The sequence below is a fragment of the Salvelinus fontinalis genome, chromosome 4, assembly GCF_029448725.1.
Source record: "Salvelinus fontinalis isolate EN_2023a chromosome 4, ASM2944872v1, whole genome shotgun sequence".
In the NCBI taxonomy this organism is placed as follows: Eukaryota; Metazoa; Chordata; class Actinopteri; order Salmoniformes; family Salmonidae; genus Salvelinus; species Salvelinus fontinalis.
In genome coordinates, this window is record NC_074668.1 from 61,515,143 (window position 1) to 61,538,652 (window position 23,510).

Here is a 23,510-nt window from a genome sequence, read left to right on the forward strand (position 1 = left end):
ACTGTGTGTAGATGGCAAGTAAAATCCACATTGAATATTGCTCTGTTTCACTGTTTAATTTACTGCTATTTAGTGTGGATTCTAGAAGTGACACTATTGGGTACATATTGGGTAGTCATTTGATCAAACCCCTCAACCTACCAGTTGTCACTGAGTAGCAAGTGAATGGACTATAAGTGGAAGTGAAATAAAAATATCACCCTACTTACTTGTCCCTTGTGAACAAGTGATTGTCAGTAATCTGTAGTACTTAGGTTTTCTCATGACCTTGACCATGAGATGGCAGTGCAGTGTTTTTCCAGACGGTAGGACACGTAAGTGCGATTTATTTGTCCTTGCCCTACATCTGAACCCACCCAAAGTAAACTTTGGAGCTGAACAGATGATAGTGATCAGTCTTTATTTTATTTTTTATGTTTAAATGTCTTTCATCAGTTTTAGTAGACATTACTTACGCTGATGGTCAGAGTAAGTAATGTAGTCTATAGTTATTTTATGAATTATGCCTTTTTGAAAAGTCTCGGGTGAATATTTGTTTTGATTGTTCTGTTTCATGTATGTTGATTGGCCTATTTGGCGATATGTGGCCTAGTGGTATCTATTGTCTACTGCATAGTCTATTAACATAATACTGTAATATGTTACAGTAATAGGGGTACTATTGCAAACACTATACCGTAGGCCTAGCCATAGAGATGATGGGCCTACCTGCTAAAGCGTCATCAGTGTACACCTGTGTACACGTCACGATCATAGTCCACCACTCTCCGCGCCCTGCATGGCAGGGGAAAACCTACGCAGTATCTATCAACGAACGATGATACACACATCGGGAAAACCCTTCAATATTTGCAATTAAATCAACGGGGATAATAAAGATTGCCTCCGGGACCTAGGCTACCAGAAGTTACTATATCCAATGGGCGTCTTCAAGCTTTTAAATACTTTTGAACGCGTGTGCATACAGGAATGTGCCGTTTTTTGGGCGAAGACTTTACATTTACAGTGACCGTAATATAATTTGTATTCCAGCTCAAAACTTTTGGCCACAAAAGCCATGGTGTAAAAACGGCATGTCTCGTTTCATCTGGCCATGATGGATTTTTGTTATTTACATACAAGTATCACAAAGGAGCGGCATGTAGCTCGCCTGTTTCTCCAAATCCCTGAATAGGTGTTTTCGGTGCGTGCAGAACAAACCAGAATAGTCCCCTTACACTGGTGCGCAACTGTAACGCAATTTCTATCACATTCTTTTTGGAAGCAGCATTTGACCAACGAGGAATATTCGCGGAATAAGCATTGTTACCCCCCCCCTTTTTTTTTTTTAACGCCACAAAATTGCTTGTTGTGCGATCGTCTCATCAAAAGTGAGCCGTTTTTATTTTGTCCCTTTCGCTTATTGCAAAAAGTGTTTTGTTTTTGTTTTCAAAGCTACACGGTGAGTAATCCACCACGCTACTCTCTAATAAAAGTGCCCGTGCGTGTAGGAGCGTACAGTCAAATCATCATGAGGAACAGCGAGGAGGCGGAGGGGTTTGATGGCGAGGCCTCCAACACTTCCATGATCTCGGGAGCAAGTAGCCCATACCAGCCCACCACCGAGCCCGTACACTCAAGGAATGTTTTGGGTGGCATTAGGTGTGACTTTGAGTACCTGAAGTCACACTTTGGCATATTAAAGGCCGTTGAAGTGGTGAGTTAAATAATTCAGTCAAATCATTCAAGAGACTGCTTGACTAGGCTACTGAAGAACTGTAAAGATGTGCATATGAAAACGCTTAATTGAATGATGTGGAGCTTCATTTGTATGTGTGTAGGCTGTACTTGTCTGTTTTTGATTGATTGCTTGCCTCTTTAGGCACAGTGACATAGTAGTAGCCAATTTTTGCATGTTGGTCACCCACAGTCCACTCTGCTACACTTTCAAAAAAAAATCTAATCAAATGTATTCTCACATGCGCCGAATACAACTGGTTTATGATTTTACCGTGCAATGCTTGCTGACGAGCCCTTCCCAACAATGCAGAGTTTAAAAATATAATACACAAGAATGGCGTTATATACAGGGAGTAACAGTACCATATCAATGTGCAGAGAGGTACATGAAGGTAGTACGCGATTTTGCAATGGAAGTAGCCCAAATAATGACAAAATCCTCTGCTAGAAAGAATTCCTTATCAACCAGTTCTTTACTGTTCAAAAGTTTGGGGTCACTTAGAAATGTCCTTGTTTTTGAAAGAAAAGCACACCAAAAAAATGTGTCCATTAAAATAACATAACATTGATCAGAAATAGTGTAGACATTGTTAATGTTGTAAATGACTATTGTGGCTGGAAACTGCAGATTTTTTATGGAATATCTACATAGGCGTACAGAGGCCCATTATCAGCAACCATCACTCCTGTGTTCCAATGGCACGTTGTGTTAGCTAATCCAAGTTCATCATTTTAAAAGGCTAATTGATCATTAGAAAACCCTTTTGCAATTATCTTAGCACAGCTGAAAACTGTTGTCCTGATTTAAAGAAGCAATAAAACTGGCCTTTAGACTAGTTGAGTATCTGGAGCATCAGCATTTGTGGGTTCGATTACAGGCTCAAAATGGCCAGAAACAGAGAACTTTCTTCTGAAAATCGTCAATCTATTCTTCTGAGAAATGAAGGCTATTCCATGCGAGAAATTGCCAAGAAACTGAAGATCTTGTACAACGATGTGTACTACTCCCTTCACAGAACAGCGCAAACTGGCTCTAACCAGAAAAGAAAGAGGAGTGGGAGGCCCCGGTGCACAACTGAGCAAGAGGACAAGTACATTAGTGTCTAGTTTGAGAACCAGAGGCCTCACAAGTCTGGCAGCTTAATTAAATAGTACTCACAAAACACCAGTCTCAATATCAACAGTGAAGAGGCGACTCCGGGATGCTGGCTTTCTAGGCAGAGTTTCAAAGAAAAAGACATATCTCAGACTGGCCAATAAAAAGAAAAGATAGAGATAGGCAAAATAACACAGACACTGGACAGAGGCACTCCGACAATAAAAATAATAAACTTGGATTAGCTAACACAACATGCCATTGGAACACAGGAGTGATGGTTGCTGATAATGGGCCAATGTAGATATCCATTAAAAATCAGTCCAGCTACAATAGTCATTTACAACATTAACAATGTCTACACTGTATTTCTGATCAATTTTATGTTATTTTAATGGACAAAAAAAAATGCTTTTCTTTCAAAACAAGGACATTTCTAAGTGACCCCAAACCTTTGAACGGTAGTGTATAACAGTTGTATGACTGTTTATTTTCACGAAATCAGCAACATTTCTCTCAGCAGTTTACAGGAAGGGGAAACAGAATAGTTTAATGTGGGGTTTGAGTCAGTACTCCTAAAACCAGATGTCTAGGAGGGAGAAAACACAACAACAAAGGAATATGATGATGCCTCCCAAAGCTATGATAATTCAGTTGCAGAGGAAATGTCTCGGCCAGAGTTTTGTCCCCTCTTTTGGTGCCAAACTGTTCAGTCAAAGATGGTGGTCTCACATAGCCTACAGATGAAGCACTGTATTCACAGTGCGGGAAAACCAGTGGAACTAAGGAAGTAATTAAGTGCATACAGTGCCAAGGGAAACAACCTGAGCCCCCTACTCAGAAGATGCCATGTTTGAATATTGCTTCATTAGCAATTATAGAATGTTATTTGGCTTCTGTTGTGCTGTACAGAGGTCAAAACACACATCCTCTTGACTCTTTAAGTGAACTCATTGTACAAAGAGTTTTGATGTTCAGAGGATTCACCAGATTCAAAGCCCGAAAAGCCACAGTACCCGTGTGACAAGGAGAACGGTGGGAGAGATGTACCTGGAGAATCACACACACCGGAGATATTTGTCTTTGAGAAAGACATCTGTAGCCTGCGTGTAAAGTCTGTGCTGAGAGCAACTCTCTGTGCCCAGGTGGACGTTCACTGCTTGGTCAGGTGAGACTGACAATAAGCATGTGATAACAATGTCATAGTGGGAGAAAGCTGACCAACTAGAGGTTACATAAAAACAAACAAAACACTGAGGTCAAACAGGAAGTCATGTTTTTCATTACAGTTACCCAGGGTTAATGTACAGTGGAGACACCACAACTCCCAGGGACATTACAGGTGTGAATGCGACAGGTCTTTCCAGTCTTTCCTGGTCATGCCAGTCTAATTCAATACCTGCACTGGGCAGGATGTCAATGTCATTATCTCACCTTATCTCACCTTTACCATGTCTGCCAACCAAGCCGTGTTGGCGTTATGGACCTAGTCACTGTATTACTTTATTAGCCTTGCTTGCTATGCTTCATCTGTAAGGGGGTTTCTTCTGAACGATAGTACAGAGGAGTTAATAACACATTCCTTACATTTACTCATGGCAGCTCATTCAGGAAATATGCTCAAGGTTGACCATAATAGTTTTACAATCTCAGAGCTCCCATATGTAGGCCTGGTTTGACTGTCAGTTGACCTTGGAGTCCATGTATGCCACAGCCTTTTCCACTGCCACTGGACAATGATTGACTGACTTGAAGGGCCTCACAGGGAGCTGCTGAGGTCTTGTGTTTTACTATTTAATCCCCCAAACACCGTTCATTGTAACTCATCTGCAAATGTGCCCAGTTTTTCCCTGAACAAGAGCACTCTCAATGTAAATGGATCATCCCAGTTCAATCCACATTAGTGCAGAGTTGATGATTGGTATTGTTGAACTCAATTAAACTAGTGATAATGGACTAAAGTCTCATTTAAAGGGAGGGTTGATGATGATAAGTTATCCTTCCCTAATAGGCTACTCAATATTCAGTTACATAAAATCACATACGATTTCAGCTATAAATCAAAAGCATACTTTGTGGACTAGTAAAGTTGAATGTTCGGTGCTAACCTTGCTGGTCAAATCGGGATGGTTTTGTGTGTAGTACAGTATATGTCACAGCCACACCCACTTGGTCTCTGGTCCCATAGAGGTTGTTGTTACATCAACACTGAAGGTCTGAGGTTGACCTGGTAGTACAGTATATGTCACATTAGTTAAGTTGAGGTGAAACCCTCCTCCCGTTAGCACGTTTACCACTCCTAATGACTTTACTATGGGAACTGTTCCTACAGCCACACCCACTTGGTCTCTGGTCCCATAGAGGTTGTTGTTACATCAACACTGAAGGTCTGAGGTTGACCTGGTGTTACTGGGAGAAGCAGTAGCCCCAGGATACTGGTGCTATCACCTTCAGAGAACATTTCTTTGTGTCACTCTATGATAACTTTACATGTGTGTGAAAAGTCTCGTGACAACAGGCTTTTGTGGATCTTATCTCCTCTAAGCATTTCTACATAGCTCAAGTCATTTTACCCAATCAGCTCTTACCAATCAGGTTTTCACAGCCCCTCCTTTTTGTACTGTTTATAATGTAATTTACACTGTGGCCTTTATAATACCAAAATAAAGCTCCATTTCCATCTCATTTGTAGAGTGTTGCCTTTTGGATTAAGTTGTTACATAGCTATTCAGTTGTGTCAATGGACCTTGTAATGTTGATATTTTTTGGGGTGCTTTTACAAGGGAAAGTTTAATATTATTGAAGGTCCTTTTTGTAGGATGTGTATGGAGCTAAATGAATTTACCAGATGCTGCTCCATGTCAGCTTGCACTTCCCATTCTGGAGAGACTGTGTATTCTGTTGTAATGTTTCTCTCTGACTGGTCTTCAACAAACACACATGATAGGTGGAATTTCTGACTCTACAGACATCTCTGGGATCAAGAAACAGGAGAAAAATGTCATTTTTGCACAGATTACAATGAGCCATTTGGGCCAGGAAGGAAATACACAGGACACCACTGATCAAAGGTTGTTGGAGTGCACTCTGTGTTTTGATGCCTACCTCCATTCATTTTCTGGGAAGGGCTGCTTTTATCACGACTCTCAGCGATGACTTCGTCCACTGCATCCACCCCCAATCTGGACACGTCCATGTTGTAATGTCACTCTGTGTGCACCCAGACAAACACACACCTAATGGGGTTTCAATTGGCTGCCACAGAGAAAGACATGGGCTCGAAGAATTCTTCACTGAGGTACCTACTGTAAGTGTGGGGTTGACAAAGATTTGCCGGTCTGGAATAATAACACGTTTGTGTGTGTGTGCGCGTGACTGTGCACGTGCTTGTGTGTCTGCGTGAGAAACAGTGAGTTGAGTGCAGTGTTTGGCCTTCGCAAGGCTGTAATTGCAGCAGATGTGTGAAGGGTGGTGAGCCAGAGAGCCTGTCAGGAGTGTAGCCTAAGCGCTCTCCTGCCTCAACAACTGTATGTGTCAGAAACAGAAGAGTGTTGTGATGAGAAGCCCTGTTGCAGTCCCCTGTTCTGTTCATTAACCAGGCTGACAGGTTTAAAAAACAGCCCGGGGCTAGGGAGGAGAGGAGGGGAGCTGGTCAGAAGGAACACGACCAGCTGCCTCCCTGCTGCTCCCATCAGCATCTGGTTCAATATACTCGTTGATTTACTCACTGCACTTATCGTGGCAGTTGTCTCCTATCTCAGCCAACGAAGATGCCAGTTTTACAGCAATTTCTGACATTGACAATATTGCTCAATGCCATAGAAAACTGTTGTTGTCAGATGGATGAACATCTCATCCTCAAGGTATCAAAAACGTGTTCTTCAGGATAATATAGGACTTAGATGGAGAGGAAAGAGGAAAGAGTGGCTACTGATCTGCATTGTGTCTGACCCAGAACAAGACAGGATGGATTGGGCCTCGACACTGCGCCAACATATTTTATGGAAAATATGTTTTGTTTTCATGATTTTTGAAAAAATATTACAGATGGATTGGTCGTTTGTCCAACTTCATTATGGTAATTCTTTACACATAAATCATAGGCTTCATATAGTCTCCAACGCTATTACAGATAATTGTACAGAGGTGAGTGGTTTTTCTCTGTCTAAAGATAATATCACGGCTAAAAAGGAGGTGAATCTGCATATTCAAGTCCCACTGTTGCCATGGAAAGGGTTGTCTGTCAATCACCCTTTCCATTTAACCCGTACAAAACAGGAGTTGGCTCTTCGCAGAGAGGCCTCGCTCAATCTGCATTTCAGAAGAGCATGGAAAACAGACAAGAAATCTGAGCAGGTCATACATTATAGAAACAGCATGACGTGTACGTGTATGCAAATCTGTGTCTCCTTTCATGGCTTCTTGATAAGGTTTGTTAGGGATGGATTCTCGTGGTTAAATCCCAGACTTGGTATTGCTACTTATAGAGTTCTGGCCGTAAGCAGATCCTCAGACGCTTGGCTGTCCAAGTCCCGTGTGGGGAGCCGTAGACTGTCAAGAAGTCATGTGAATTCCTCGTCAAAGCTGTGAAACCAAGCGTCTGCTTAAGACATCTGAAGGCTCCCCTTAGGAGGGGGATTTTTGAAAAGTGGTGGGAGGAGAGGGAGGGAAAGAAAGGAAAGGGTTTCCATACGTGAGAGTGTGATGTCACTTTTGGTGATGATACCAAAATAGTGCTCTCTCTCACTCGCTGACTGTGTGATGTGCCTAGGGAATGTTACATTAGTCACCTTTTAGCTTTCTCAAGGTGGTGTGAATGTACAGAGTGCACGGGTGCATTAGCATGCTTGTAATTCTCAGACTTCTTATCACAGAGCTCATATGTTTTTGATGATAAAAGCTGGACTGGGCCCTTTATCCCAGATGGAACAGATTCTTTATTCAGATCTGTCAGGCAACTAGATCCGGTCTGAGCCGGCCCAGATGGGACAAAGCCTGGAATATGTATGCGTGGTGATGGCGGTGGTTCCGTCTCCCTCAGGCTCGCGCGGACCAACCTGTAATCTGCTGGTTTGTGGAGAGTCGGGCTGATTGCAACGGAACCCCTGAATAACACATTAACCTCCGAGTTCTCCTCCATCACTGTGGTGGAGTGATGATTGGGAGGGAAAATATATCAATTAACTGTTCACAATGAGGTTGTGGGCTCCTCTCACTCACTTTCCAAGGCAATGCCACTCCACCAGCACCAGTCACCTCAGTCTCATCAAAGATTTGGAGTAAGGTGAAAGAAACATGGATAGTGTCACTAGTTGATATATAGTTATCATGACTAAAATGGCTAAACCCTGGCATGCCTCACATTATTAATTAACAATATAAATACGTAATTTGTGGTTTTCACGTTGGTCGTACTCCGTCTGACTGAATGATTTTGTTTGGGTTGATGAGGGTAGTAGTATAACGACTTACTCTCTACCCACTCTACTGTAGGACTGCATGTTTCTAGCTTATTTTAAGGTTGTCCTTGACCTGTCCCTCTTCCTCCTCCCTCTCTGCAGGCCCTGGCCCTCATAGCCTTCATTTGCATAGAGACCATCATGCTGTGCCTACCCTGCGGAGGGGTCTACTTCTTTGAGTTTGTCAGCTGCAGTGCTTTTGTAGTCACTGGCGTCCTCCTCCTCATCTTCAGCCTCAGTCTGCACACCAAAGTGCCCCACGTCAACTGGAGCCTGACGGTGTGTATACCACCCACACACACTGACCAATCACATCCTCTTACTGGATGCAAGAGTCTGGTTCAGATGTCGATAAGCCAATAGACACGTCTTCTGGAGGTCTTAAAGGGTTGGTCTCTTTGCTTTGAGGCTAAAGTTGTGACTAGTTTATATACAGTGTTATTACATAGGTATAAGAGCAACTTCACATGAAGTATTAACATATGTGACTGAATAAAAGTTGATTGGTTGAACTGAAGGGTAAACTGAATTTGCTGAATGTGCACTTGCCTATAAAATGTGGGTGAGAATGAGTCAAAAAAATGCAGTCATAGCAAATGTTAGTGGTGGGTATTCTCCAATCCAACATGGCCCCTTTGACTATTTGCCTACAAACACACATCGTTAGAGCGTTGGGCTCCGGTACTGGATGTGTTACAGATGGAAATGGAAACGCTGCTCTGTGCTTTATTTCCAGAACACACTGCATACCAGAAAGAGAAATAGATGCTGAGTTAAAGTGGTTTAAATCCAACCATAACTATCGTATTGCATGGTATACTTAGTACTATGTATTTTACCTCAAACAGGCATACGGGGGTGTGCCTTTGGCTTTTACTGTTGGCCAAGGGAAGCAAAATGAAGCAGGGTTTTTATATATTGTTTTAAATAGGCTTTGTGTGTTTTTCTCCTGAGGCCCACTGGTTTTGGGCTATGCAGGACCCTTCAAAGAGACACTGCACCATGTCAACACAACATATGGCTGTCTTTGTATCTCTATAATTCAGTACTTCCATATGAAATATATCAATGTCTGTGAATGTGATGTCATAACTTATTTGGGGGGGTTTTATCGTCTTATGCACACCGTTTGTGTGAAGAAACAAAAGTCATTTGGTGTGTTTATGCCGTTGTGCCTTTGGGGGTGGGCAGTTGAAACGTCTGTTATCTGTATTTATTTGAGTCAGTTAGAGGCTGTTGCTTTGTGTGCATATGTGTGTTTGGTTGTGGCTTAAAGAGAGCTGTTACCCTCTCCAGGGCTCTTATTGGCTCTAGATTGGAGTAGCGGACTTGGCCTCAGCATAGTGGCCCATTTTCCCTTCATTGTATTTATATCTGTGACATTCAAAGCTTCTCCAATGTGAGTGGGCTCCAGGAATTTTGACATTACACAGCAGTTTTGACTGAGTGTAAACCGAGCAAGTAATTCTCCAAACACTCCAGTGACACTGAAATGACCCCCTTGTGGAGCTGACTTTTAAATGTGGAAAACGTCTGAGGAGGGTCTGTTCTTCCAATTATGTGCTATTTGATACTGTCATGTCAAACCCGTGCTTGATTATATGTTTGGTAATGGTCTATTGCTGTCTTGGGAATACAGGGGAGCTATTCCCTCACCTAAGAAAATGAGAACAGCCATGGGCTTTATCATAAAGCTCTCTGAGGTAACTTTTACAAAAAGTTGTTGAGTGAAAGCTCCTGGAAATGTCACATTTGGTTAGAGGTCATTTGGTTATTCAGATACATTGTTGGCGCTAGCTAAGGGGAGTGAGTTCAGTATTATGAGTGTTCTTTTTCTTTCCCTGCCCCTGGTGAACTGTGTGATGCCGTGTCTCTGGATTTGGGTGGCGTTGTGCTGTTGGTCTGTCTTGTGCTGGCAGAGACTGACTCTCTTTTTGTGGCGTGGCCACAACGATCAGACATTGTCTCAGAGCTGACTGTCTCTCTTGTCTCTCCACACAAAGGCTTTCAAATTAGCAACTGCCATGCCAGGGAGTGCCAGCACAGAGAAGGGTGACCACGCACACAGACACTGCCAGTTTTAAATGTGGGCGAGTGCTGGCCCAGTCAATGCTGGGAAAGTTTTTGCTCAAAAATGAGGAGGCTGGGAACATAAATCTCACTACATGCTTGACTGGAATGGCAGCCTGTGGAGGACCTGAGGTGGACTCTTTACCTGGCACATTGTCAAAGATCCAGTCGTCTCCCTTCTGAGTGTGAGAGCATATGCCGACCTGGTTTGCAGGTTATCCCCTCTCACTTTACTGCAGATCCTGCTATGCCAGCTCCTTATCCTTTCTGAACATGGAAATCAGGATTGAATGGAGCGAAGGTTTCTGTTTTGATAGATGAACCTGTGGCAAATCACAAGCAACATTATTTATTTACTTTGCTGGCTAATGATTAAACATGCGATACAGTGCATTCCTCTTGCAGATGTATCTGTGTGGTTTATTTTCTTTGGATCTTGACATCTGTTGAAATAGTGTGCAATGCCATCCTGTTTGTGTATGCATTATTAGCTTCTGCTGTTTGTTCCAAAGCAGGTCTCTGTCAGACCCCATGCTGTTTTACCTAGCAGGGTCCATTCCCTCCCCCTACACGTTTAATCCACCTGCAAATTATGGCTTGCTATTGTGATTCATCTGTTGTGCTCGCAGAGCCCTCCTCTCTTACATTATATTCATTTTCACTCAGTTATCTCAGAGGGGAGTCCAGGAAAAGTTTTTCACTGCAGTTTTTTAAGCCCTGTATTTTGCCACCCAAGCAGAAGACATGCAGTAATCATGCTTCTCTTTTTATCGATTTCATCCCCCCCAAAAAGATTGTTGAACTGAATGTATTCTGCAATGTGATGTCTACTCGCACTTCAGAGAGTTTGTCTGGATATGCGTGTGTCCTGTTGCCTTGATCCTTGTCTAAATCAGCATAAACACGCAGCTGAAAACATTTGGTAGAACCATTTGAAGGGGATGTTGCTTTGGAGCCTCGACAGCCCTTCTCGGTGAAAGACCACTCCTAACACACTCACATTTTCTGGTTTCCAGAGAGTCCCTGACTGCTCTGCCAAACGCTGAGCTTGCTGACATTTCCACCTCTCCCAGAGAAGCCAGTAAGTCTAAGCGGCCTGCCTGCCTCTCTGCCTCAGGGCTCAGGGTGAAGGAGGGGTTGGAGAAGTTTGTCACTCTGCAGAAAGCGCGAGAGTGAGGCAGCGGTTTGACTGGGGTATTTAAAGGCAGGCGCTCCATCTTTTGCTACTGCTTTACAAACCGCAGCTGTGCATGTGGGAATGGTTTCTCACTGAGAGTAATGTGCTGGGGTGAGCTGTACCTGGAATGAACTAGATCTAGGGTGAGCTGGATCTAGGGTGAGCTGGATCTAGGGTGAGCTGGATCTGGGCTGAGCTGGACCTAGGGTGAGCTGGACCTAGGGTGAGCTGGATCTGGGCTGAGCTGGACCTAGGCTGAGTTGGATCTGGGGTGTGTAGTAGAGGGAGCGTGGCAGTATTGACGCTGAGAAATCAGTCCAGTAACACCAGTTGGACCAGTGTATGCTGTGCTATTACTAAGGGTGTTGGTGATGGTGTGTCCAGTGGGAGATCCAGCTCTAGAAGATAGGCTAGCGCTGCTGTAGGAATGCTTCCATTAAACACATCAGACAGATTAAACCCCAGGATAAACAGCACTTTTCAGTTTTACATCCCACTGAGCACCGTTTGCCTTCTCTTCACACATCTTGCCAAACAGATCACACACAGACCCGCTCTCTATACCTGCTAAACATAGACTGCAAATACAGGGAGTGAGGCATTAGAGTTTATTTGCCCTACATATGAAGCCAAGTGTGAGACTCAGGCTTGATTAGTTTCTGATTGATTCCAGCATTTGTGTGGTTTGGTGGTCTGAGCTGTACATGTGTGTTGGTGCAAAAAAGGGAGACTTGAGTCTGGTTTGGCCAGTGTTCTGGTTTTGAGGGTCTCGCTTGGCTAGTGTTCAGTCTTGAGTCTAGTTTGGCCAGTGAGTCTGTGGGGGATAGTTGGTGTCATGTGAGATGATGTGGGTTATGACTCCCATTATGCAGCTATTCACATAGGAGGGCATTGCCCCGGTCATGCTGAAACATTTATTAAGCATACACTGAAGGACTGGTCAGCCAGAACAACCCATCCTGAAAGCTCACGGAGACAGTGTCCGATGTTCATGTAAATGATTCAGGTCCTTGTACTAGGACCTTCAGTGACTGCCTTCAGCGCCAATTACTATCAACAGAGAACAAGAGAACAGCACAAACAATTCCAAACATTCAGATAGCTGAAGGAGTGACAAGTATGACAGTCATGTTGGTTACAGAGACTCTAAATATGCAACTTTAATATGACAGAAACTCTAAATATGTTACTTAAATATTACAATTCTGAAATACAGCATGAGCATACAGTACCAGTCAAATGTTTGGACACACCTACTCATTTAAGGATTTTTCTTTATTTTTACTATTTTCTACATTGTAGAATAATAAGGAAGACATCAAAACCATGAAATAACACATATGGAATCATGTACTAACCAAAAAAGTGTTAAAAGAATCTAAATATATTTTATATTTGAGATTCTTCCAAGTAGCCACCCTTTGCTTTGATGACAGTTTTGCACACTCTTGGCAAACATTACTCAACAGTGTCTCTGTACAACATGCTGAGAGAATCTAGTACTAACTCCTGGCTACTTACAATATGTACAGTAACTATCAGTCTAAACATGACCTGTTAATTAATATGCATGGTCTGTCTGTCTGTCCCTACAGGACCTGGTCAACACTGCAGCCAGCACCGTCTTCTTCTTCCTGGCTTCTGTGGTCCTGGCTGCTCTCAACCACAAGTCCGGAGCCGATATCGCAGCAGTGGTTAGTTGCCCCGTCCCGCCCCACTGCATCCTCATCCTGGTCACTCCCTGTGACCCATGACCTGGGCCTTCTCAGAGTGACCACCCTGTTTATTAGTCTGTCTCAGATGTACACCATTGAAACATGGGCTGAGGTCTGGTCTTTCTCCTTTCACCCCCTCATCCTCCCTTCCCAACTCCCCCCTCTTTGTGAAAGGGTTCTTTGATCCATTATTGTGCTACGCAAAGAACAGTGGCTGGTGTTACATGACCCACTAGATTTATGTTGTTTGAAGAGTAGCCTATATGCATCTAAAATATACATCAGACACCTTTACTGCAAAATGTTCAGAGATATGTTCAATATTCAAATCGAATCCGACATTTAGCTATTAATTGACTACAAGCCTCCCTGAAGTTTTTCTGTTGATTTTCTGTTTATCAGATTCTTTGTCCACATTATACTGCATTTCCTGTTAACTGCTGCCTCCCCGTGGAAGATAGCCTGAACTGGATTTCACCAAGTCAATATGGCATTTTGTCCCCACCTACAGTATAATAAAGCCAAAATAGAATTGCTGCCACATCAAGCTGTCTGACAGTGTGAGAGGTTTGAGGATCAGTTGGCCAGGCAGTAATTGGCCAGCCCAGAGGCAAAGTGTTCATGTTCAGGGTGTGCTGAGAGCTTGATGATGTGTGAGCAGAGCCACAGTGAATGTTCATGGCTCCATTGGCCACCCTGCTGCTGCCACATCCACACCATTTACTGACTCAGTCCCCCCCTGGAGGTTATGAGCTGATTTCTGATTCCTGTCATGTCAGCTCTGAGCCGTGACATGGACGTTTGCTCTGGAGTTCAGCCCTAATTCCCTCGTTGGAGAGAGAGAGAGAGGTAACACCTCATTGGTTTCTCTCTCTCTGTTTCACTTTCTCTTTGACTATCAACCCTCTTTGTAACCCTCAAACTCATTTTGATGTCTCTCCCTCTCGTTCTTTGTACCGCTTGCTCCATGATCTCTTGCAGATTGTATGCATTGTCTGGCAAAGCTTGCTTGTTTCTTTACACATAAGAAAGCATGCACGCCCTCGCACACACTGCTGCTCCTTTGATTCCTGTGGTTGTGCATGAGGCTGGATCAGCAGAACTGTGTACTACGGGCGCCCGGCCGGTGGCCTGAGGATTTGTGCTGAGTCGTTTATGGTACAGATGTTCCCAGCAGGAAGTTTCTATTAAACATCCTGGGCTTTTCAAGCGTGGAGGGGGCCAGTTAAATCCCTGGGCTCTCCTTCTGGGGAGGGATGGAGGGAGTCGTGGGCGGGGTGTATTTGTTGAATTTCACTCTGTCTATTTCTTTAGGGGCGTATACTGTATAAAGGGCTGCGATTTGGAGACAGATTAGACACTTTGTGTGTTACTGTTTAATCAGCTAAATGTCTTGCTGTAATTATACAGTAGTGTGGAACTACTGGAAATATTAGGAAGGACTAGAAGGAGGTGTCATTTCCTCCTGTACTACTTGGAAACCCACATTTATTTTAAGTTCATAGTAACAGGAATTCTGTTGTGTTGAATCATGTTTCTGTAACTTCCTGTGCAGATATTTGGCTTCCTGGTGACGTGTGTGTACGCTGTGAACACCTTCCTGGCTGTGAAGAGGTGGCGTATGGGTGACGGGCGCTCAGTTGCGGTCCAGACCAGTGAGTACATGCGAGCCCGCACTGCCTCCCGGGGAGAGATGGAGGCACGGCCTGACCTGGCCTGATGGAGGTGACATTCTGAGACCAAGACTGACATTTAGGGCTTCTATCCTACCATACCCTCTCTCGCACTACCCCCTAGTGACATAACCAATCACTGTACCCACTCCATGGATGAGCACTGCAGCCTCTTTACTTGGGGGTCTCCTTTGGCGAGAGTCCCTCAAGGCCTGGACCCAGAGCCCTAGCCCCCTGAGAGTACCAATACACAGACTGGGTCAGAGATCTTCTTCTGTCAACAGTCATCAAGAGAATTGACTTGATGTTAATTAAGTGTTTTTCTGGTTTTGAATTCAGCGTGGTTTGAAATCTTGCTCCAGTGTTTTGTAAATGCTCTTAACTGTGTGACTTGGTATGTATGGCCGCCAGCACGTACTGTACAGGGTTTGGTGGTTATGTTACTTGCAATACGTACAGGTAGCACTGTCTGTTTAGATATGGAATGGTTTTTTAACGTTACAGATCTGACACACAATGAGAACAACAATTTAATGAATTCAATTGATTTATATATTTTTTAACATGAACTTGTAAAAAACGGACCAAAGGCTTAGGCCTATTCGTTAAGGCAGGTCAACCGGTTATTAAGGTTATGAACTCAGATACTCCTGAAACACATTCCCAACACAGTTCAGTTCCATAATGTCATTACATTTCAGTTGTGTCTCCCTCTGTAGAAGATGTAAAGTAACCAACCTCAGTGTATCTCACTAATACACAACACCGAACCACATGGACTTTTGAAGGAAAATGAAAGGTATTCGTTTTTGACTTTTTTTATTGAAGGACTTGATTTAGTTTCTTCAGAAAGTATTCGTACCCCTTGACTCATTCCACATTTTGTTGTTACAGCCTGAATTCAAAATGGATAAAATAAAATAAATTCTCACCCATCTACACAAAATACCCCATAATGACAAAGTGAATACATGTTTTTAGAAATGTTTGATAATTTATTGAAATTCAGGCTGTAACAACTAAATGTGTGAATACTTTCTGAAGGCAATGTAGTTGGTATGGGTGCGGTTTGTAAATGGTTAAAGAGTATAAATGTGACGTTTATAGGTGTTGTACCTATAGTATATCTGGCCTAGTGAGTGACAGACAAATTGGACAGTGGTACGTTACTAACATGGTGGTACGTTTGGTAATTGAACTTAATACTGATAAACAGGTGCAGGTCGAGGTCAGCGTCCATAGCACATCTCAGGTATTGGCTGATTCATCATTTATTTTTTAAACTTAAATGTGGCAACACATACATTTGTCAAAAGATGTTGCCTTCTTAATAATTGTGTCCATGGCATACTCATTCACAGAATGGCGCACCAATGTGGTTTTACTTTTTGCCATGAATGTATTTAGTTGAATGTGTGATCTTATTAATCTTATACAGCAAACATTATCACATACCTTATTTCATAAAACACCCTCGCAACTTCCTGTGTTTTTTTGTTGATCACAATTATGGAGATGTAGCCTAAGTCTGTTCTTATGTGCAAGTTTGTACTGAATGTGTCTAGGATAAAGGACTTTTAGAAATGTTGACTTGTGTTCTGGTCATTGGATTTTCTGTTTGAAATAGTATTGTGTGTTTACATCTACACAACATTGTGATTCCAGGTGTTCTGTATTCCACTGACCCTGCTGGTAATACTGTATGTATATGTGGATTATGGTAAGGATACCATCAGAGGAACTGCTCATGGTGGATGCTTTATATGGACTGAAGTGCACCTTGTGGGACATCTTACAAATGTTTTAAAAGATGCCATCTTTGTCAAAATGATAATATTTTGTGTTTAAGAGTTGATGAACCAATATTCTTTGTGAGAACAATCTTAAGGCCTAACTAAATTAATGACTTTGTAGGCGAGGGCGGGAACATTGCAAATCTCAAATTGCAGATTTCATTTGAATGAATTGACCGTAATAACTGTTGATTATGATTGAAACGTGTGAGAGGGTGGGTTTGTGTGAAGAATAGACAATCAAATGTTTCCATTTATGTCTCTCTATTCAATGAAGGACTGGGTTGATTGTTTTAAGTGGTGTATTATGCATCGACTTCACAGTAGTGGATCCATCTCCTTTATCTAGCAATACATTATTCTCTAGCATACAGTAATAGACCATGTGAGTGCATATGTAATCCTTGCTTTAACTAGTAGTGAAATGATGTGACTATAGTGGAACAATATAAGTTGATGCTTCAAGAAGGCCTTAACAATCTAGAGCACTCTGTAAATATAACCTAAGATTTTGAACTGGGTGTATTTATATTACAATATCTTTTAACATGCTTAAAACAACTCGACCAACAGTGCTTCATGCATAGGTTTTGACTTGTGTCGAGGTTTTGAACTAGTCAACACCCGAAACGGCTTATCTTAAAATGAAGACTTATCTGCTCTTATCTTTTTAAAGTTTGACCTTGATTTTCTTAAATGCTCTGTAACTGATACAGGTATTTATTGTACTCTAGGAGGCAGTCATAAAATCTGTATTGTTGTATTTAAAGAATTTTCTGTAGATTTAACAAAACTATCGTTTATGGTGACAACGTTGTTTCAAAATAAACGGGTTTGGAAATGTTGTCTTAATATTTTATTAAACAAAGTAAAGCTTACAATGGCTGAAAATCAACTGATTCCTTTCTTTTCTTTACATGACCTGCAAATTGATAAATGTTTGATGTACAAACCTGGTAAGAAAACCTTAATAGGAACCGTTTTAAATTGGTACACCAAAATGTTTTCCTTTTATCAATGAATGCAGTCCTACCACATTTGCAGTTTACTTTTCAAACACAATCACAAAAGTCTCATAGTCTCATAGTGCTTTTCCATTATCAAAAGTTTTCGGAATTGGTAGAAAAGAAAACATTCCGCTGACAAATCAAATTCAAACAGGAAGTGGCCATTTGGGCAGTCCGGTAAGAGTCGCTAAGTGCCATGCACAGTAAGTCTTTTCAGCTCGGTGAACATGGATCTCTCACAAAATGATTTTAATGCAAGGATATCACATCAGATACAGGAACATTTTCAATAAAGGTTACCAGGAATTGAAAAATCAAGCAAAGCCAGTATGATGATTGGACAGATGGTGTAACCAGCCAACCAGCTGCCACTCTTTTCAATTATGTAAATTTCTCCAGATTCTTCCATTTAAATGTAGTGTCATCTGCCTTTGTTCCCCATGCTCCTCTTGGTATTATGGAGGCTGAGCAACTGTAAACCAATAGCCATCACCAAAACTACCACAGTTCATTCACAGCTTCAGAAATGTATTTCAGAGTTTGGGCAATTTTAGCACATTTGGAAAATAATACTGTAACCATAATTGATCATTGTATGTGTCAGCATTCCAAAGCGCTAAAGACTGAGATTGGAAACCTGTCTTCACATCCGTTTCAAATGAAATGTGAATCCTTCAGGATGCCGTTGATGTCTGCAGAATGGATGTCTTCCTGCCAGGCATGGTAGATTGGACACACACACACGGTCCCTGGGGTAGAACCTCTTCAGTCTGAGTCAGAGTCTGAGTCGTTGTACTCTATAACACAAAACCAGAAGAAAAAAAAACTTTTACAGTTAGGTTATGAGCTGTGCCTGTCTGTGTATGACACATCTTCTCTGCCTGTCCCTTCCAAAGAGGGAAGTGAAGTGAATGCCTTGTCTTGCTGATGTCTCTGACCTTGTTCAATGATCAGGAATTCAAATTACAAATGAATATAAAGCCTATATAATCCTACAAGCTATTCATGATAGGTAAAAACACATTTGCGGTCACCATGTAGACAGCATCGATGATTCAAGAGCTAATATAAATGTTAATAACATAGTAACAACTAGATTGGGCTGAGATAGTTTCAGGGCAAATGAGAAATCAGAATTCAGATGTTACCATGTTTTGTTTATTGAATAGATTAGCTGCTCAGCATGGTCAGAACTAAGCCAACAATCTGCACAGATTTTCACAGACGATGTGCTGACTCCACAAACACACTCCATGAGTATTCGATCCCCACTGACGTATGTGACCCTTGGCTGAGTAAACTTGAGCCATGTGGTCCACAATGTGGCTAATGATTTCTACCACGCGCTATCAGCAAACTGCAAGTTTGTTGTTTTCCTAAACTATCCAAACACATTTCCTTAGAACTGACAGAAACAAAAACCCTGAATGGAGAGTCAGTACCAAGTTTTAATTTCTATATTTCCTGTGTCCATTTTTTGAGAAGAAAAGAAAAGGACTGAATGTTTCTGAGGGGTACTGTAGCAGCTGTAGCATTAGGGACAAAATGTAGATTACGTTAATTAGATCATACTATATACTAGACATGATTTGAAAGAAAGCATTACCTGAGGCTCTTGGTGGGTCGTCACCCGAGTCCCCTCCTTGTTTGAGGAAATTAGCCAGGTCATTAAAGATGAAGTAGAAATCAAGCGCAAAAACAATGGTGGCAATGAACCCGAACACCTGAAGGGGGTGGAGGGAAGAAAACCTTTGATATCAATGTGAAACTGCTAGTGAATCCAGAAGGGGGTGAAGTGTCTGACAGAAGCTAGCTATAATATGATATCCAGACACAATGAAGTAATGCAGCGGAGTAACCAGACACGACTTCTGAGTTAAACATTAACTTCAGAGTTTAATGTGTATACAGTAAATTAGGGGGGGATCAAAGTAATTCCATGGAGAGCCTAGTGTCTGCCGGTTTTTGTTTTTTCCTTTCAATTAAATGGAGTTCCTTACTAATTAGTGACCTTAATTCATCAATCAAGGACAAGGGAGGAGCGAAAACCCGCAGACACTCGGCCCTCCGTGGAATTAGTTTGACATCTGTGCTGTAAATGGCGAGGGGACACAGCTCTGGTCATGGAATAGGCTAGATTAGAGATGTGTGGATAGTGTCAAAGAGCATTTCTTACCCCTGCTGCTTTAGAGGCCCCATCTGTGAACTTGGAAACTGATATTATGGAGATTATAAAAAAGATGATGGACGCACTTACACAGCGCAGAAAATCCTAAAAGAGAGAAATAATACAAATTAAAAAGTAGTTTTCACATTTGTTTTATAATTGTCAGCAGTGGCTACCATCCCTATTGTACCCAAGTGGCCTATAAATATACTGAGTGGACAAAACTTTATGAACACCTGACACCTTTATGAACACCTGACTGACCAGGTGAAAGATATAATCCCTTATTGATGTCACTCATTAAATCTTCTTCAATCGGTGTAGATAAAGGGGAGGAGACAGGTTAAAGAATGATTTTTAAGCCTTGAGACAATTGACACATTGATTGTGTATGTGTGCCATTCAGAGGGTGAATGGGTAAGAAAAAATATTTAAGTGCCTTTGAACAGAGTGTAGTAGTAGGTGGTAGTAGTGGGTTTTTCACGCTCAACAGTCTCCTGTGTGTATCAAGAACGGTCCATCACCCAAAAGACATCCAGCCAACTTGACACAACTGTGGGAAACGTCAGAGTCAACATGGGCCAGCATCCATGTGGAATGTTTGACACCTTGTAGAGTTCATGCCCCGACGCATTGAGGCTGTTCTGAGGGAAAAGGGGGTGCAACTCAATATTAGGAAGGTGTTCTTAATGTTTTGTACACTGAGTGTATACTCACCATGAGGGGGAAGTGGAATCCCTTAAATCGCTCATTGAATTTGGTGGAATAGGCAAAAAGGAGGAAGAGGGCAGCCAGGAACTCAATCAGGGGTGCTGTGACAAAGGCTGCTGCCGTGGACGCAACAAAACAGATGAACGCGATGAGGGACAGAGCCTGGCGGAGAAGACAGAGGGAGGGAGAGATGGAGAAATTGACCAATAGAATGCAGTAAAGGCATTCTAAAGTTATTTTGGTCCAAAACTTCCCTTTCAAGAAATGTTGCAGTGCCCCGAAGCTATTACATTTCCTGTCTCAAGCTGTAAGGAGATGCAGCTGTTGAATGACAAACAATATACACAGACACTCACAGATACACTACAAGCCTATACTGTACATGAATTCAAAAGTTTTTGCTTGTTTATACACAAATGTGTTAACGTAATTGTTCACTTTAGCTAATCATGAAACATGTTTGTCTGGTTGAGCACAAATCCTGAAAGATGCAACTGTCTTTGTGATTTCAAAGATCGGAATAAGTCTTTATTATCAGCATGCAGTCTCTCGACGAATCACAAGTTTGTGTTTACTTTGTAAAGCATTTCTGGTGATAGTGCTTGTTTCCCTACATCCCCTTGTCCTGAGTTCCCCCGGCCAACATCATTGGACAAGACAAGCCCAGGCACTGTTATTCTACACAGAGAACCATCTTGTCTTTGTTACACTGGGTCATCAAAACCACAGACATGGCTCGACTTGGGTAGGGAACTCCCCCAAATGCAACACAGACTGCTACTGCAGCTTTCATAGATACCAACCCTGAACACACTGTTCATCTTTCTTACACTTAGAATGTGTTTCGTCGTCGAATAACATTGAATAGCTTCACAAGGCACAGCAGAACTGTGCTTCTGCTTATCAGACATTTAGTCTGACCTTGACATGACTAACGTTTCTTCATCTCAGACACCCACTGCTATGTTTCTGCATAGCAGGAACAGTTCTTGACAAATATGTCCTTGGATAGATAGTAAAGCAACAAGGTCAATTCTCCAGGAATCTTGGAATCTTAACATTTGCTTCTGAGAATTCTGGCACGACACATTTCTTGTAAATTGAATGCTACAAGCGACAAACTAAATTACTTAAGCAGCATTATTGTCATTCCAGCTTTTACGATCAGGAAAATCTCTGCATATGTTTTCCAGCTGTCTTGAGCCACTACTAAAACCAGCATATTTCATATTTTATCGTGAGTGTTTCCATTGTTTTCCAATGGTTAAAGTCATAGTAGCACCCGTGTGGTTTCTAGCGCAAACAGGGGAGAGGATCATATTCTAAGTGTGTGTAAAGAGGCTGCATTGTTCTTGGAGACTGATTTCTTTACCTTATAGGGCCAGTCAGCCAGAGCCCTCTAAAGCCCTCTATTCTATACAGTATAGCTTTTGGGCTACATGCCCTCCAGCAGTGTCAGTTAAGTAGAGACTGAGAAGATTGATAATTGCTTTATGCAGCACATCCATGAACTGAATCTCACATGCCAGACATAGGAGCGTCCATGGTAACAACATATTTGAGTTCAATCGGTTCAAATCCTTGGTGATGACCCCTTTTACAGTAAAGATATCTAAGCAGACACACTCTTGTTTCACTTCCTGATATCTGAGTTTTGAAATAATCCATAATTATTGAAGAATTAATGCAGCTAATTTATTTGCAACCATTTGTAATTTTAGCAAACTATCTCTTTTAAATGTATTTTTACCATGAACATTTTTGTTTAATTGCATGTGCAAACGTGTCCCTACAATAGGCTACTGCACATCATGTCAAAACCTATTAATAGATATCCAGTATTACAGTAATAAACAGCATTACATTACATTACATTTAAACAGCAGAAGTGCGACAGTAGACTGACCACATGAAGTATAGAATACATTGCAGTTGTATGTAAGGTATATTGCTTGCTTGTGTAAACATGAATATGAATGATTGTTTACAGGCTATATGTCTCTAAAATTATTCATATGCATTGTCTTTCGTATAACTGGTATACATCTAACCTGAATTAAAAGATAGTCAGTCGTAAACTTAAAACCTTCTTCCAAAGTAAAAAAATATGTGGCTAACTCTAATTCATAAATCCTTTTTTAGCGCCTTAGACGAAAACAAAATGAGAACCGTGTGATGGACACATTGACCACAATAGAAATTAGCAGAATTCAATGGTTGTTTTCCATATAGTTTACCTAAACAGCTGGTATACAATAGCATAAATTAATCCTAACAAAAACCTACTTTTGAGCATTCAAATGTGTAACACTGAAAAGCACAAACACGTTACATCGAGTGCACCCCGCCCCCGTCATCTAAACTTCTACGCATCTGCTTGTCTTGGCAGCGTTGAAGAAAAGTATTCGGAAGAAACAATGGAAATAAAGACACTAATATCTTCTTTGAAATGCTACGTTACCACTTCTGCAATAAGAAGTTGTCCTTTCCGTGAAGAAGCGAATTCTTTGGCGATTGGGAGAATAGTTTGAAGGACACTTTGGCTCGGTCCAGTCGTATCAGGAGCTTCGATGTCCCCCATTGCAAAGATAAAGTTTGAGTTCAGTAATGGTTACAGATCCAGCCGGCTGGAAGAGTGGAAAATGCAAAGCCTCGAAAAAGCGTGCTGCTTCTTGAAGTGGAAACGGAAATAATGACAGTGCGAAAACGTAGTTCACAAAAGCTCAACATCTGCATTCGAGAGATGTTAGAAGACCCTTATGCTGGGTGGACTGGGCTATGTGCATGCTAATATGCGTCAAAACTAAAATACTGTAATGTATTTGTTAAAATTGTTGTGATGTATCCCTCGAGTTTTATAAATAATATGTTTTAACTTTATAGGCCTATGGGCCAACTTTATGGGAACGTCATAAACAGCTCA

General features: G+C 41.8%; 2 protein-coding genes across 2 annotated transcripts; one reads left to right on the forward strand and one right to left on the reverse strand.

Moving 5' to 3' along the window:
- The first annotated feature begins 731 nt into the window (after positions 1–731).
- Positions 732–17,597, forward strand: LOC129854139 (CKLF-like MARVEL transmembrane domain-containing protein 4). The gene is made up of 4 exons (XM_055920892.1): positions 732–1,696; positions 8,377–8,553; positions 13,117–13,215; positions 14,792–17,597. Exons 1-4 carry the CDS (start codon positions 1,511–1,513, stop codon positions 14,954–14,956), a joined length of 627 nt encoding a protein of 208 aa, XP_055776867.1. The 5' UTR covers positions 732–1,510; the 3' UTR covers positions 14,957–17,597.
- Positions 17,544–23,410, reverse strand: LOC129854140 (CKLF-like MARVEL transmembrane domain-containing protein 3). Its single transcript, XM_055920893.1, has 5 exons — positions 23,049–23,410; positions 20,594–20,749; positions 19,886–19,981; positions 19,316–19,433; positions 17,544–18,506 (listed from the first exon to the last, which is right to left on the reverse strand). Exons 1-5 carry the CDS (start codon positions 23,166–23,168, stop codon positions 18,475–18,477), a joined length of 522 nt encoding a protein of 173 aa, XP_055776868.1. The 5' UTR covers positions 23,169–23,410; the 3' UTR covers positions 17,544–18,474.
- Positions 23,411–23,510: the final 100 nt, after the last annotated feature.